The sequence below is a fragment of the Columba livia genome, chromosome 26, assembly GCF_036013475.1.
Source record: "Columba livia isolate bColLiv1 breed racing homer chromosome 26, bColLiv1.pat.W.v2, whole genome shotgun sequence".
In the NCBI taxonomy this organism is placed as follows: domain Eukaryota; kingdom Metazoa; phylum Chordata; class Aves; order Columbiformes; family Columbidae; genus Columba; species Columba livia.
The window spans coordinates 4,861,996-4,879,251 of NC_088627.1; the positions used below are offsets into that span (position 1 = coordinate 4,861,996).

The 17,256-nt window shown below is 50.7% G+C and overlaps 1 protein-coding gene across 9 annotated transcripts; it reads left to right on the forward strand.

The window, feature by feature from the left end:
- On the forward strand, window positions 1–17,102 carry LOC102089041 (serine/threonine-protein kinase PDIK1L). Of its 9 annotated transcripts, none has more exons than XM_065041516.1 (5): window positions 10,643–10,784; window positions 11,420–11,704; window positions 12,239–14,287; window positions 14,434–14,554; window positions 15,421–17,102. In XM_065041516.1, exon 5 carries the CDS (start codon window positions 15,536–15,538, stop codon window positions 16,574–16,576), a length of 1,041 nt encoding a protein of 346 aa, XP_064897588.1. In that variant the 5' UTR covers window positions 10,643–10,784; window positions 11,420–11,704; window positions 12,239–14,287; window positions 14,434–14,554; window positions 15,421–15,535; the 3' UTR covers window positions 16,577–17,102. The 9 variants fall into 9 exon arrangements, with proteins under 9 accessions (XP_064897591.1, XP_064897586.1, XP_064897592.1 ...); XM_065041517.1 differs by having other exon boundaries at window positions 13,974–14,287; XM_065041518.1 differs by lacking the exon at window positions 14,434–14,554.
- Window positions 17,103–17,256: the final 154 nt, after the last annotated feature.

Sequence of the window (17,256 nt, forward strand, 5' to 3'; positions counted from 1 at the left end):
GCGGCGGCGGCGGGAGGGGGGGCGTGGCTTGCGCGGGGGCGTGGCCGCGCAGGGCGGGCCGGTCGCAGCTCGATAATGGCGGCCGGGCGGCGGCGGCGGCGAGTGGGCTGCGCTGAGGTAACGCGGGCTGGGCCGGGTTCGGTCCGGGGGCTGCCCCGGTGCGTCACAGTGGGGCCGCGCTGTGCCCATACATGCAGGCACCTCCGGCCCAGGTGTGTGAGGAGCCCCGGGTACCTGTCGAGGCGGGTCGGGCCTAACGGGGCCGCATCCCCTCAGCAGACCCCGCTCCCCCCCGCGCCGCAGGCAGGCGGTGTCTCGGTGATTTTCCTCCGGAGCGAGGCCCCGCTCGGTGCGGGGGACGTCCCGGTGTGCCCGCCGCCTGCGAGGCGTCACAGGGTGAAGAGGGGAGGAGCGTCATTTATTTTATGCCATAATTATCGCTGCTGAGGAGGGGGCTGAAGCCCCCGGGCCTGCAAGAGGGAGCAGGGGCAGCCCCGGCCTGTTGGGTTGGCGGTGCTGGGCCTGTCCGTGTCCCTGCAGCCTGGCACGGGCCTTGTCCTTCTCAACGGGTTGGGCAATAAACCTCGGTGGCGTTTCCAGGCTGGGGGGAAGGGAGGCGGGTAACAACCCTGACACTTGACATAGCGACAGGGCCCCTCTGGGAACAGCCTCAACATGGAAGGGATGTGTTCTGCTCATTTTGAACCTGGTGTGATGGTGTTTGGGTAACGCAGTCTTTTCCTCAGGGAATGTTTGGCTGTGTCACCTCTCTTTGTGTGGGCTGTCGCCTTCATCCCCTCCTCGCAGCCGTGCTACAGGTGCAGGTTCAGAGCATCTTCTGAGCAGAATCTCGTGGTAACGCGTTTCTTGGGCACATCACACTTCAGGTCAAAATGTTGATGTAAATCTGCACCGCAGAACTTTGCCTAAAGGTTAAAATGTCTGTGTAGTATTGCCCTGACACTCACTGATGATACCTCTTTTTTCTCTCTCTTTTTTTCTTTTTATTTCCCTTTAAAAAAAAAAAAGTACCTAAAGCAGTGGAAATAATTGAAAGCTTCCTACTAATAACAGGCTGTTTGATGTGGTCCTTATTGCCTGGTTTAGTGACTTAGAGAGTTATATTTGTCACTGACAGTCTTACAAGCTGTTTTAGTTTTGATACACTAGCTGTGATTTTTTTTTTTTTAATTATTATTTTTGCGTTTCATTCTGTTTGATAATTGGCTAGCTGAGCTTTTTATTTTTTTTTTCTGTCTGCAGTCAGTGTCCCATTTTGGTTTGTTTGTGTGAAGGTGGTGCTGGTGTGTTTTGGTTTGTAATCATGCAGGGAAGTGTGCAGGAAGGTTCATAAACCTGTGGCAGCGTTTGGTGGCTTTTTATTTTTGTGAATGTGTGTGTGTCTCTTGTTTTACTTATAGAGCAATATCTTAATTTTTGTAGAAGCCCCTGCCCTGTTGAGCTAAACTGAAAGTTAGATGCTGGGTATGAGCTTCTGCAATCAGTTGCCCTTTTTATGTAACCATATACTCCCCAGTCAAAGGATATTAAGTGAAAAATCATAGTAACGTTAATACATAAATCGGAAGTGATGTGAAGCATCCTCCTGTCTTAGTAGCTGTAAAAGTATTTAATGATTAAATTATAACAGAAACGTTTACCTACGCAGTCACCCTCATAAAAGGCAGTGTTAATTAAATCTGTTGCTGCCCAGCCACAGGCTTCAGCTAGAACCTCTCCTCCGCTGTCCCAGGCTGGATGGAGGGCACGATACCATACATGATACCGTACGTGATACTGCACCGTTATTCCCACAGATGTTCACAGAAGACACTGAGAGAAAGGAGCAGGAGCCCCTGCGATAGTCCTGTCTCAGCACAGTGCAAGTCTAGGTTGGAATTGTTGCCACCTTGAAAACTGGGCTGTATTCAATATCCTGACAGTCCCACCAAAATGGTGTAATTTCACTTTTAACGAGTCCGTGGCAACAGGTTTACAGAATAGCTTCTGGAATGTTCCAGCGTTGGGTTCAGTGTAACGCTCGCTGTTAATTGAAGGGTGTCGGTAGGCTTAATGTTGCCGCACCGAGCCATGTGGGGGAAAATACAGCCCAGTTTTTGTTCATGAGTTTTAGTTCTGTGGGTTTTTCCCCCCTTCCCCAGAACCTTTGATCTTGAAGATGGTGAGTAGCCAGCCTAAGTACGATCTAATACGAGAGGTTGGTCGTGGCAGTTATGGTGTGGTGTACGAAGCAGTCGTCAGGAAGACCTCTGCCCGGGTCGCGGTGAAAAGGATGCGGTGCCATGCGCCAGAGGACGTGGAACTCGCTCTGCGTGAGTTCTGGGCACTTAGCAGTATCAAGAGCCAGCATCCCAACGTCATTCACCTGGAGGAGTGCCTCTTGCAGAAAGATGGTATGGTGCAGAAGATGTCCCATGGCTCCAGTTCCTCCCTTTATTTACAGGTACATGAAGCTGAGGTAACGGGGTGGAAGTAATTAATATGGATGTGCAGCTGGGAGGGAAGGAGGTGGGTAGCTAAGACCATTTTTATTTTTGAGGTGTTCTTAGTTATGGTGTTGTTTGCATTGTCGACACCCAAAAATTTAGATATATATTTAAAAGAGCATATATTGAACAATCACCTATATCTTGTAATTTGAAGCCGTGCCACTCTAAAAGACTGCAGGGTTTTTGAAATGCAAATCTGCTTTGGTAATTTGAGGAAACACCACAGGTGGAGCAGAAGGGAGGTGCAGGCTGTCGTGTTCTTTAGTAGAAGCCCTGCTGCAGGGTTAATTAACAGACATGTGCTAATGGCCTGGGACAGAGCTCTGAAGCATTTCTTATGCTCCGGTGTCCGTGGAAGAGGAAGTAACCGTCTTAATTTAGGAAGCCAACACTTAAAATTCTTTCAGAAACAAGAAGCAATTGTTAGCCTGTGGCGAGCCATTTTCTTTTTTGAATGAGTAGCTGTGAATCTCTTCAAAGAGAAGTAAAGGTATGATAAATAAGGGAATAAATACAGCTTCCCCTGCGTGACTACTGAAGGTGTCTTCTAAGCTGCCTTTAAGTTTGAAGATGCATATTTTTGAAGAATAAGTGGCTCTGCAAAGACTTTGGAAGATAATCTGGTTCATTCCCTTGTCAAGAAGCTGCTCTGGCAGAAATTTGCGCCTCTGGTTTAAAAAGTCAGGAAGCTGCTCGGTGTTTATTGTGTCACCTCTAGTCAGCTTTTATCATTTCAGTTTTTATTGTTGTCATTCTTGCATGTCTGGTGTAGGACCTTTTGTTGCTGAACATTGGTCTGACAACCCTTCCCTGTCCAGATCCTGTTGTGCCTGGTGCTGTGTGACCATCGGGGGGAGAGTTCTTGCCTTTGGGAACTCACTGCAGCTTGGTAGTTGTTACTGACCTGCTTTCGTGAAGGGATTAGGGTAAAATAATACTGCCCAGCTCATGTGGGAGAAATTAGTGCCTTGCCTTCCTACTGGTTAGTGGATCCATAAAATATTGTATCAAACTTGTTAACAGTTGTACAGGGAGGAGCTTAAAATGACCATGGTGGGACTGCGGGGTGGGGAGAGCTTCCACATCACTGGCATGTCGGTTTTTGGTGGTAGCACCTGTTACCTGTGCCTCATGTACAGCTCACCCGGGTCAGGCACAAGCACTACAAATTGGTTTTCTGCTCCAGAGAGCAGAGCAAAGGGCAGAGCTGAGCTGACTCTGGAGAGGTGGGGATCACTTTCTAATAGCAACTGCTAAAATAGAGAAAATCAGATCTCCCTTGGCTTGCCCTCTACTCTCTCCACCCCGTGTGGTATTACATTACAGAGCTGAGCTGGTGCAGGCTGGCCGGGGAGGGGGGTGTTAGTGTCTCCCGAGGGGCTTTGGGGCAGATGCCTAACTGGTCTCAGCTTAGCTAAGCCAAGTGAGAGTCCTAAACTGGCTGGGGCTTGTGGTGCTTTGTCACAGGTGGTGGTGGATTTTGCCGTTTTAACCCTCTGTGCTGAGGTGCGAGTGTGGCTTCTGTAAAGCTGGGGGACAGAGCTGTGTGTCGGTGCTTGCTCAGCACAGGAGGCTCCTGCTGTCTTCTGATACCCTAATCTCCCTGTTAGCCACTCTAAACCCTAAATATGTAGTTTTCTACTTCTAACATGGATTTACTGTTGGTCTGGTTTGAGTATTAGTTGTGCTTGCAATTAAAGATTGCTATAAATTGCTAGTAATTTTGCTCTTGGATGGAAAAGGCCATTTTTTAAAAAGCACTTTGAAACACCTCTATAAATATTAATAGCTACCTTAATTTTTGCAAGCCTGTAGAGCTACATTTAATTTAGTGTACTTTTAATAGAAATCATTGCAAGAATTACCTTCTGGAGCATGCTAAGAGCCACCTCAGAGGAGCTGAGAAGGCCAATGTGTAGTTGTGTAAACAGGATTAGTGGAACTGATTGCTGGTTTTACTTTGCTTTTCGTATGAAGCAGCTGTTAGAACTGGTTGCTCAAGTTACTCACTGCTTATATTCTAGAAAATAGCTTGTGGATCACGATGGTGGGAAAGGTGTTACGTGCAGGTTCAGCTGTGCCTGTTGATTATAATTCTCCTGAGTGAAGGGATCTCATGTTAACACTTGCTAGAACACATTCCTGCCTAAGGAATGGAGAATAGGCTGTAAATATCTATTGTGGTGCTGCTTCATCGGCAGAGGACAAATACAACCCCCTGGCACTGCCCAGAGTTACTTGTGGAGGTTTTGTTTGCGCAGTAAAGCTGATAGTGAAAGGGGTGGGACGGGCTTGGGGTGGGACAGTGTCCAGCTGAAACAGATGGGAGCGCAGTGGCCGTGCACTATCTTTCAAAATATTGTTATCTGGGTCTAGCTCCAGCTTGTGGGCAGGAGTGGGAGCTTGATAATACTTTGCATACACAAAAATAAGGAGGCTGTCAAATACCTTGTGGTTTGGTTTTGTTTTTAACATCAGAAAGTTTTATTTTCACCAGTTACGCTATCTTACTCACTGCATTGTTGAGAGGAAGATCCCTACTTCATGCATTTTTCCATGATATCTTTACATTCTGGCGATCGTCAGGTAGTTATGACATTTCTTTTCCTTGTTGCAGCTTGTCGAGACCTCATTAAAAGGAGAGATAGTCTTTGACCCCAGAAGCGCTTATTACCTCTGGTTTGTGATGGATTTCTGTGACGGAGGAGATATGAATGAGTATCTGTTGTCCCGAAAGCCGAACCGCAAGACCAACACCAGCTTCATGCTTCAGCTCAGCAGCGCGCTGGCATTCCTGCACAAAAATCAGATTATTCACCGCGATCTCAAACCTGACAATATTCTGATATCGCACAGCAGGATGGATGCCAGTGACTTGGAGCCCACCCTGAAAGTCGCAGATTTTGGGCTGAGTAAAGTGTGTTCGGCATCAGGACAGAACCCTGAGGAGCCAGTCAACGTAAATAAGTGTTTTCTATCCACCGCATGCGGGACTGACTTCTATATGGCCCCTGAAGTCTGGGAAGGACACTACACTGCCAAAGCAGACATCTTTGCCTTAGGGATTATAATCTGGGCTATGTTGGAACGAATCACTTTCATAGATACGGAAACGAAGAAGGAACTTCTGGGGAGTTACGTCAAGCAGGGGACAGCGATCGTGCCTGTGGGAGAGGCGCTTCTAGAAAACCCGAAAATGGAACTACTCATCCCCGTCAAGAAGAAATCCATGAACGCCCGAATGAAACAGCTGCTGAAGGAAATGCTGGCTGCCAACCCGCAGGACCGACCCGACGCCTTCGAGCTGGAGCTGCGATTAGTCAATATAGCTTTTAAAGACAGCAGCTGGGAGACGTGACCCGCCGAGCGCGTCTCGGTAGAGCTCCCGTCTCTCAACCGATGGTGCGACTTAACGACAGTAAAAGAAATGAGCCTGAACGCAAACCTGCGGGGTGTAGTTTGTACCAAACAAATCCCAGTTTTTGAGTTTCGTCAATTGTAGAAATGCGAGTTGGCTGTTGTTGTTAACGATGTGTTGATGTGTATAATCCCGGGATGTTCCATGCAGGTGTCAGGTGTGACGATGTTCGTTAGCGTGCGCTGGCGGTGCGATGTCTCGAGAGCTGAGACTTGATTTCCAGCACTATGTCACGGAGTATTTCGTACATTCCAGTTTCCTACGTCAGTATTAGGGACTCTCATGGAAAAAAGAGATTTGCATGCTGGTAGTGCAAATCTTCAGGCTTTGTAAAGTAATTCTGTGTATATATTTATGTATATGAGTGACTGGGAGTGTATGCCAATTTTCTTAAATTATTTCCTATGGGTCTGAATGATTTGGGTCCGCTAGAAACCTGCGTGAGGAAGATAAATGAGAAGCATTCCTTCTTCTCCAGGCCGGAATAACTTTATTATTTATTTTTGTTATTGTCAAAAATAGGGTCTGAGAGTTGACTTTGTCTACAAAGAAAAGCAATGCAGGGGGATCAGCAGTTTGCAAAGTGCTGACATGGCCCATTTTAGCACTTACAGCTTAATGAGCTCGTCACCAAGGGAGTCAAATTACCAATGCGTGCAATCAGGTGCTGGCATGTTGGCTGGTACATTAATCATTGGATTTTGCTTTCTTCTAGTAATCAAACACTTCATTAATCCATTAATCTACAGTTTCACAATGTGCTCTTGACCCTTGTGTCTATAATCCAGTAGCACCATGAGGATTTATAACAGCAATGTACTAGTTTATGGAGACGTGGATGGGGGAATCCGGCAGCATAGGGTGTTTTCAAGACTGCAAAATATGGTTGCAGCACAGTTTTCCTGTTAACTTGGTGTAATTCTACTGGTCACAGTCTCTTCCTTTCTGGCCCTGACTCTAACCTGGTCGTGAGGAGGAGGTAGAGGGACGACTTCATCTTGTAGAACACACCTCAAATATGGGAGAGAACTCAGTCACCGATATGTGAAAGGTACCTCCAATTTATGCAGCAACCTTCACTGTTGGTTTTTTTTTGGTGTTTTTTTATAATGTGCTTTCCTCCTTTTGAAGCAGTAATATGTATTTAAAAGCACGATGGAAGGATGGGAAGCTTTGCAGCCATTGAAAGGCTCTCGTGCCACAGAAGCAGATTGAGGTTTCCCTGAAGGCACCTCACTGACAGAAGCTGCTTTGTAATAAATGTTATGACACTTTGTTCTTTTGGGTGCAGGACTGTGACCTTTCTCATCAATTTGACCTTTTGCAAGAAAAATAGTCTTAAAAAATTGCCTTTAAAGGCAGATATATTAAAGCTGCAACTAAGGCTCGTTTTATTAAAATCAAGGTGACTTTCTTCCCAAATCTCACCTGAGAAGTGCTGTAAGTATTCTTGTAACTTCTCCTCAGATACTATTGCCTCTTAGTGCTGCCAGAGCAGTTCTCATCGCTCAGTGTTTATTCTGCCAGAGTATGAATAAGCAGCACAAACAAAATTATATATATATATATATATATATATTTGTTCTTCCAAAAGCGAACGATTCTGATCCTACTGAACTTCTGCAGCTTTATAGACAACAACTGTTCTTGCCTGGTGCTGCGCAGAGCTGCCGGCCGTTACCCAGGGGCCTTAGTCATTAATTCTTGTTATTTTCCTTCACTTCATCATTTAAGACAAGTTGTCTGAACAGTGATTCTGGGACGAACGCACTTTGTCTCAAACAGTGTTTATTGTTTGGAAGACGCTATAGAAATAACTTTCAGAAGAGAGTGTTCCCCAGTACAGAGGAGCGTAAATTGGGGGGGTCGGTGATGGAGGATACAGCTCGTGTCCTTCCTGCAGGGAGCTCAGTCTAGAAGAGAAGACTCAGAGCCTGTTTGTGAGTAACGATAAGGGGAGATCTATTTATTCTTACATTATAGAAGCGGAAATCTGTTTGTTCTCATATTCTAAGTGGCTTTGGTGCCATTGAAGCCTCAGCTTGTTCCTGAAAGGAGGAAAAGAAACTTCTCACTGGCTGCGTCACCACTTTTCGCGGTACTAACATTTCACGAGTTGAGTTTTAGGAGGTTGTATCATTGTATAAACTTGAGACCTTTTTAAAAATCTATCACAAACTTCCTCCTTTCCTGCCCACCCAAAAGTCAGAAATCTCACCTTAAAGTACGCATTCACTACAGAATAATACTACTTACCTTTCAGGTGCTTTGCAAATCATCTGATTCCCTGAAATATTTCAAGTAAGAACACTGAATATGCTGCCTGTGGGGCAGAAATGTGTCGGGGCACAGAAAAACTGTGAGTTTTTTGACTCCCAAAGTGTTTCTTTGCACTGATTGCTATTGGGGGGTTACCCGAAATCCCTCTCATGGTGCTTGGCCGCGCTGTTGGGCAACACTGAGTGTTTCCCGCACTCTGAGTCCTCAAGGTCTGTGTTCTGTTTGCCTTCTTTTGTCGTCTGAAGGTGTTTGTTTTAAAACCTTTGATAAATCGCTGTAGCAGCTCCAGACTCACCAGCATGACACGAAGTCAAGATCCTTTTCAGCACTCAGATTTTGTTTTTAATCATCAAATCTTTCTTTTAAAAAACTGTAAAATATATTTTATGGAGAATTTATAATGAGGAAGACTATTGTGTAATTTATTACGTTCATGACTGGTTTTTAAATAAAAGCTGAATTTTGAGGAAGCTTTGGAATATTTTACGGAGAAATCCTTTCTTCTCGCTCCGCCTGGTGTCACGTAAGGAGATTTCCAGCAGGACTGGTGCTACTGGATGTATTTGAGGTTGCAAACAGACGCTGTGCAGGGAAACTCCTCCCCGGTGTTCCTGTGGGCGCTGGAGCAGGATTTCACCCACAAAACTGGGTGTAAATGGGCTGCAGGTTTGCGAGGACAGCGACCTCCTTGTCTCACACGTCCCAAGACACCTTAGAAATAAAGGTGAGCAAACACCATTGCTCATGCAAGAGTCTGGGAGCCATTTGCATGTTTTTAATTAACACAGGGTTGTGTGGACTGGGGGTGGGAATAGCGCAAACTGGAAATGCTGGAAATTGTCTTTTCTGGCTGTTTCTTACCCCGCAACAAACCCAAGCGCCGTCGTCTCCTGTGCACTGTGCGCTGGCATCGTGGTTCATGTGTATCCCAGAGCCAGAAAGGGGCAGATTCTGATTCCCCGCCAACAAGAGCTGGGGGGTTAAATCCACAAGTCAATGCAGTCGTTACAAAAGAGAAAGGGATTGCCATTTAGATTATATTTTTTTATTAAAGGATAAGAACCTCAATTAAAGGAGAAAGCCACAGCTCGTTGATTAGTTGCAAGAGTGGTGATTTTTTTAAATATAAACTCAAGCTAGATTCTTCCCACACACCATGAAGAAAACTAAGTCTACCTTGACTTCAGCAAAGCCTTTGACACAGTCTCCACAGCATCCTCACAGCTCAGTTGAGGAGGTGTGGTCTGGACAATAGAGTAGTGAGGTGGTTGCAACCTGGCTTAAGGAGAGAAGCCGGAGAGTGGTAGTCAATGGTGCGGAGTCCAGTTGGAGGACAGTATCCAGTGCAGTGCCTCAGGGGTCAGTACTGGGGCCAATATTATTCCATATATTCATTAACAATTTAGACGAGGGAATAGAGTGACTGTCAGCAAGTTTGCTGATGACACCAAGCTGGGAGGAGTGGCTGACACACCAGAAGGCTGTGCTGCCATCAGAGACCTGGACAGGCTGGAGAGTTGGGTGGGGAATAACCTGATGAAATTTAACAAGGGAAAGTGTAGAGTCCTGCATCTGGGCAGGAACAACCCCAGGTTCCAGTATAGGTTGGGAAATTACATATTAGAGAGCAGTGTAGGGGAAAGGGACCTGGGGGTCCTGGGGACAGCAGGGTGACCATGAGCCAGCACTGGGCCCTTGTGGCCAGGAAGCCAATGGTACCTGGGGTGGGTTAGAAGGGGGTGGTCAGTAGGTCAGAGAGGTTCTCCTGCCCCTCTGCTCTGCCCTGGGGAGACCACACCTGGAATCTTGTGTCCAGTTGTGGCCCCTCAGTTCCAGCAGGACAGGGAACTGCTGGAGAGAGTCCAGCGCAGCCACCAAGATGCTGGAGGGAGTGGAGCATCTCCCGTGTGAGGAAAGGCTGAGGGAGCTGGGTCTTTTTAGTTTGGAGAAGAGGAGACTAAGGGGGGACCTTATCAATGTTTATAAATATATAAAGGGTGAGTGCCATGAGGATGGAGCCAGGCTATTCTCGGTGGCAGACAATGATAGGACAATGGGTAATGGGATCAAGCTGGAACACAAGAGGTTCCGCTTAAATTTGAGAAGAAACTTCTTCCCGGTGAGGGTGGCAGAGCCTGGCCCAGGCTGCCCAGGGGGTTGTGGAGTCTCCTTCTGTGCAGACATTCCAACCCGCCTGGACACCTTCCTGTGTAACCTCATCTGGGTGTTCCTGCTCCATGGGGGGATTGTACTGGATGATCTTCTGAGGTCCCTTCCAATCCCAGACATACTGTGATACCGTGATACTGTGAAATGTATCAAGTTGGTGGGGCGGGTGGAGGCACAATCTGCAAGGAAATTGGATGTAACTAAGGTCGTGTCTTTCCTCAAATAACCCAATCTCTGCTTTATTTCCCTCGTTCTGCAGGACGCCGAGGCCTCGTGCTCCAGCCCACACGCACCATTTCGTCGCTCAGGGCTCCTCGGGAACGCACCATGGTTATATTCTCACTTTGCGGTGGTTTAAACAGCGTTTTCCTGCACCAGCTGCAGCAGAACAGACCTGAGTGCTGGAGGTAAAGTTGTTGTTTTTCCCTGGCTGAGCAGACACGGTCGAGCGGCCTTTGGACCACGGGCAGCACAAACAGCCCGCCTTTTATGTTGCTTTTCCCTTTGCTCCACTGGTGTCCTGCAAATCCTTCCATTGTGTATCAATCATTAAGTGTTTTTAGCCTTTACTCCTTAAAGAGCTCAGTTTGATGACACTTGGGAGGAGGGATGCAAATTTCAGGCTGACGTGCGTTTTAATAACTGAGATCCAATATATAAGTTTTAAGAGATTAAACGTAACATGGGTGAAATAGCAGAGATTAAATTAGAGCTAAATAGTAAGCAATTATACGTCAAATTTTATGGTTTCTGTTTGACAGATTGAACTTTATCAGAGCAAGAACAAGGAGTAAGAAAAGCAAACCACACATGAACGTTAGGATGAATGTTTGAATGTTAGGATGGATGTGACTAGTAATAATCTGGTCTTAGATCAGTCCAAATAGTTGGAGAAAACATAGAAGACAATATTGTGCCCAAGGTCTTTAGGCTTTTCCCCCTTAATTTTATTAACTAATTTATTAACAATAAGAGGACTAGTAGGAGTATTTAACACAAACTCTAATGGGCGCTGCTCATCGCTGTTCCGCTTCCTTTCCAGTGCAAAGCGCAGTTTCTGTTTCAAAAGGGCAGCGAAGAGGGGACGCATCCGAAACGCCACAGTGTCCTGAGCTGCTCGTTCCTGCTTGCACCGACTTGCGGGTGGCTGCCTCAGATTGGGTGGCGGTTTCAGATTTATTCATGCCCGCTTGAGCCTCGGGTATTTTTAAACCCGTCCAGCCCGCCGCTGCTGCGCCTGCTCCCCAGCGTTTGCATGGACCTCGGACCAGGAAAAGCCTTTGTGGGATTTGAAAGCAAAGCGGCGAGGAGAAACAGCTCTTATCAGGTGCTGCAGTGCTGTCTGCACCTGGGCAGGGTGTGGTTAAAGGTTGGGAAGGGGTTAAAATGATTTTTAAAGGAGAAATGTGTGGTGATTAGGGACGACGCATACCAGGACACAGAGAGATTCACACAGGGATCTTGTTCTGGAAAAAAGGCATAGAGCCTGGCCTAGCAGAGAGCTGACCTAGGCCTAGGCCGCCTTCTTTAGTCACCATTGTCAATTTATAGGATTTACAGGTATGGGCCTGGACTAGATATTTACAAAAGGTGTTTTTCCACACTAAACTCATGTGATGTTTGTCTCGCTCTTCCATGCATTCGCAGCCCAGGCCCAAGCACATTCACACATCCCATGCATTTGGGGGCGGTTTTCCGGCCCGAGATACCGTTCCCACGAGTCTGGGCTATAACTCTTTACAATTATGAGAAACATACTTCAAAATAATCTATCCGAGGCCCTTTATATATTATTATGTTAGTATTATGTCTTTGACCGTCCAGATGACCATGTTAGTATTGATCTTCCTTTATCATTCAGGTGGCTGCAACTGCACATCTTGCTTTCCCACATTTTGCTTTCCAACAGAACTGCATCTGGAAAGGACTGGGTGGTTGGTTCAGCTCTGCTGCTGCTGCAGGGACAGCAGCCTCCGGCGTCCCCTGCCTGCTTGCCCCAATTTGTCAGTACTTTAGGTACAATAAGGAAGATGGGGACAGACTTTTGAGCAGGGCTTGTTGCGATAGGACAAGGGATGATGGTTTTAAACTAAAGAGGGGAGATTCAGGCTGGACACGAGGAAGGGAGGAGAGGCAAGCGCAGCCCCGTCAAAGGGCAGAGAGCACCTTGTAAGGGCTCTGAGTAACCTTAAATAAAAACAAGGGACTTTGAGCATCCACGTGACTAAGAAAAGCCACCTGGTGCATTCACAAGAGGCTGATGAATCATTTAAATCCCTTCCTAGAAGGTGAAGTGACAAAACCCCCATCGCATCCCCAGGGGAAGCCGGAGCTGCCTGGGATGCTGGTGCTGGGAAGGGCTCCTCAAACCGTCCCTTTTTGTATCCTGAAGGAAATCTGCCTTGTCCAAACCCAGCAGCTCAACAACAAGTGCCCGTCTGCCTCACTTCAGGGCAGGAGCACCCTCGGGAACACCCGCATCGGCCACGGAAAGGTGAATCAAAGGCCGCTCTTAGTCACTTGTGGCTTTACCAGAATGGCCGTTGTGATTCCAGCTCAGAAAACAAAACCTGTCCTAATAAACAGTGATTCACATCACCCGGAGTTAAAAATACAGCCCTGTCAGCTGGGAACCTGGATGCTTTGTTCCCAGGGGCAGGTCCTGGGGTTTCTCTGTCACTCCCCATCCTTTTCCCTGTCTTCCTTGGGTTGCGGTTGGGTTTGCTCCGGCGCGGTCACATCCTGCACGCGGAGCCTGAGCACGGCTGGAGCACAGCTGCTGGCATCACTCCTCTGCAGATGAATAGAATAGAATAGAATTAGAATAGAATTAGAATAGAATAGAATAAAATGAATAGAAATTAATAGAATAGAATAGAATGGAATAGAATAGAATGGAATAGAATAGAATGGAATAGAATAGAATGGAATAGAATAGAATGGAATAGAATAGAATGGAATAGAATAGAATGGAATAGAATAGAATGGAATAGAATGGAATAGAATAGAATAGGTGGGTTGTCCCTTCCTTGCTTTCACTGGGGTTTTTTCTGGTGCTGGCAGAGCTCAGACGGGCCCTGGCCACTCTCATCCTGCTCGCCCTCCATTTTCACCTCCGTTCCTGTCAGCCCAGGTTACCGGCTCCAGCCCGTTCCTGGCACCGGTGCGGTGGAGCAGGGAGGTGCTGGATGCCGGTTCCTGGCAGAGGTTCCGCAGCAGCAGCACTGCAGGAAGGAACTGGGGCTGGGTCCCCTCTCATCCAGGTTCAGAGCACTCTGTCCTGTGGGTCCTGGGCTGTGGCTTTGTCCCCACGGACCCTCCCGGTCCCCTGGGTCCCTGCAGCAGCCTGGGCTGGGCTGTGCCCCAGTTCTCCATCCACCCCGGCTGCGGGAGGGATAGAGGGAGCTGGCGGGTCCCTGGGGAGCACTGGGGGTGCTGGGAGCGTGTCCTCCCCCCTGGTCACTGTGGTGTCACCTTCACAGCCCCCCTGGCAGGCGCTGGGGTTTGAGGGGGCCGGGGGCTGGGAAGGGAGAGGGCAGCGGTAAAAATAACCCCTGGGCCAGTTCCAGCCCATTGTGGCTTCCTGTGATTTACAGCCCTTCCCGGGGAGGAAGAGGAGGCAGGAACTGGCTTTGACCCTTTTTCCACCGGTGCAGAAGGTGCCAGAAAGACCCTTTCTCCTTCCTCCTCCCTCACCAGCCTCAGGGCTGGGGGGGATCTTGCTCCTGAGCTGCCCCAGCATCTCAAAGTGGATGTAGAAGGAGAAACTGCTGGAGTGGATGTGGTTTCCCTGTCCTGTTCTGATGCTGGGGGGCACAGAGGGACTCAGTCCTGCCTGGAAGGAGAAAGAGATCTCCGCTGCAGATCCCCAAATCGCAGCCAGGCCCCCATGAGGAGGAGGAAGGAGGAGGTGAGCTGGAGCTGCCAGGGCGTTAATTCTGGCTGGGCAGGGCTCTGGGCGGTGAAGGCTGCCGGGGCAGGGGGGCTCCTGCTGATGGGGCTGGGCTAGCAGGGGTTAACAGGGTGGCTCTTCCTCTTCCTCACCCTCTATATGAGGCTCCTGCTGGCTCTGGGCTCAGTTTGCTGCTGGCAGCCAGAGGTGCAGGAGCCAAGTGAAATTGGAGCATCCCTGCATCCCATCCCTGCATCACATTCCTGCATCCCTGCGTGGGCTCAGGTGAGCACGAGCATCCTCCACCCACCGAGCCCAGCAGCTGGGCACAGATCCTGGCACCGGGGTGGGCTGAGGAGCGTGTGGACGGGCTGGCACGGGCAGTCACGTCCTGGGCATGCTGGCTCTGCCGGGGTGAAACTGCTGGGTGACAGGACCATGTGTTGCAGCCACCATCCTTTGAGCCACCGCACCGGGGGAGGCTGGGGAGCTCATCCCTTGGGAGCACAGGACCAGCTGTGGGGCTGGGTCAGCTGCTGGCAATGGGGTGGCTCTTCACGGCCATTTGGGCCTCTTCTGCACAGCAAAACCATCTGCTTTGGGCATTTAGAGCCCCCAGATCAGGCTCCAGAGCCCCCACCCAGGAACCCACCTCCACTGCTGGATTCATGTTCCTGGTCCTGTGTGGATGCTCAGGTACAGCTGAGCAAGAGCCATCGCAGCCCAGGGTTAACAAAAGCCCTTTTGCTCCATGACCTGAGCTCAGCCTGGCAGTGGGGGGCACAGCACGGGGACCCCAAAACATCCCCCAGCCCCGCTGTTCCATGCACAGCCCCAGCCGGGGCAGCTCGCCAGCTCTGCTGCGCACGGGGCCGCGCTGGCTTTGTTCTGCTGTCCCTGCACTCGGAAAGATAAGGCGACCAGCTCCGGTATTTTTTCCTGTTGGAAGGCGCTCCTGGGATGCGGGTGAAGCCGGCGGATGCTCGGCGCTTCTCTCTTCCTGCCTGTGGGCTGTTCCAGCCTGGGCTGGCAGGGCTCACCGCCCAATACACGTGGGGTTGAGGGGACCCCCAGCTCTGCTTCACGCCCCATCCTCTTCCTTCTGATGCTGCATCCTCAGTGCTCATCCCAGCTCTCCTCTTTCCTCCCAGGGCTGAATCCAGGAGACCAGCAAAGCTTCAGGACCCTCCTTGCCCACAGAACCGGGTGCCCCACAGCCACCCAGGGAGGACCAGAGCAACCAGGGGTACTATTTCAGGACTGGGGATGATGGTACCCCTGGGCAGCCCCCCTCTCACCATTTGCACCTCCAACAACCTGCACATCATGGCCCCCGGCCGTGGGTCCCCGCTGGTGTGGCTGAACCAGGGCCCCAATTGCCCACGGGAGCTGGGGGGCGGCGGGGGCCGGACACCCAGCGCGGTGGAGCGGCTGGAGGCCGACAAGGCCAAGTACGTCAAATCCCAGCAGGTCATCAACAGCCGGCAGGAGCCGGCGCTGCGGGGCTGCTCGCCCCGACTCTCCCCGCGCAGCCGGCGCCTCCTCACTCGCCAGCAGTGCAGCGAGTTGTGTCAGGGCTCGGAGCTGAGCCGTGAGGGGCCCAGGAAGCTGCCGTGTCCCCAGTCCCCCGTGTCACGCCGGACCAGCGGCAGGCGCCTGCTGAGACCCGACTCCCTCATCATCTACCGACAGAAACGGGACTGCCCCGGCGTGGACAAGGAGAACGCCAAGGACTCCGGGCTGGTGCGACGCCTCTTCCAGGGAGCCCTCAGAGAGAAACCCCCCAGCTCCCCGCCAGCCAGGGGGCTGGGCGAGGGGTCAGCAGCCCCCCAGAGCCCTGAGACCCCCATGCTGTGGGTGCCAATGGAGAATGACGAGGTGAGGACGCCGGGTGCCAGCAGCGGTGGCGGCAGCGGTGGAATCTTCCCACTGCCTGGCAGCCCCATGGAACAGCCCCCCCAGCCCCCCGGCAAGCAGGCCCTGGCTCTGCGCGTCTCCCTGCCGCTCTCGGAGAAGGAGCGGTTCTTCAACTACTGTGGGCTGGACCGGGCGCTGGTGGAGCTGCTGGGGCAGGAGCGGTTCGTGCCGGCGGGTTGGGACAATGCCTCGGCTCGGCCCCCCGGATCCTGTGAGTCGGAGCCCGAGCAGGCCTCGGGGGGCAGCGAGGGGGACGCGGGGCCAGGTGAGGAGGAGTCGGATGCCCGGCTGGGCTCCACCGTCTCGGTGGTGGAGCGCAACGCCCGCGTCATCAAGTGGCTCTATGGCTGCCAAAGAGCCTGGGCAGCTGCCAAGGAGTCCACGGTCTGAGCGCAGGCAGCCTGGCTGGGGACGGGGATGCCTGTGTGGCTCCTGCTGGGTGGATGTGGCTCCTCACCCTTGCTGGGTGTGGCTGATGGGCTGGTGGCATCGTCTCGGTAACATACGGCTGCTGCTGGCTGGGAGGAACACCAGGTCTACCCCCTGCAGAGACACCAGGTCTATCCCCTGCAGGGACACCAGGTCTACCTCCTATGGGGCCACCAGGTCTACCCTAGATCCAGGGCTAAGGGGGGGCACCTGGGGGGCAGGTGGGCAAAGGGGCTCCCCTGGGTGTGTCTCTCTGTGTCCCCAAGGCTGGCAGGTTCCTGTGTCCCTGCGGTGTGACCCATCTTCTCCATCCTCCCCCATCAGCCTCTCACATCCTGCACCAGCTACAGAATGAGGGGATGGGCAGAGCCTGAGCCCCCTGTCCTGGGCAGTGCCCACCCCACAGCCCCCTCCTCCCCAGAAAAGGGTCTGCTGGGGCCAGAGCAGCACTCAATAAACACGGTGTGTTTTGTTTTGTTTTTTTCTAGCCTGGTGGTGCGTGTGGTTTGTGTGGGCTTGGTGGGGTTGATGCTTTGGGGCTGAGGGTGGCAGCTCCCTGTCCCCACCATGGGGACCACACTGCTCTAGGGGTGATGGGCTTGCTGGACGAGGGGTCGAGGGCAAAGAAAGCACCAGGCAGG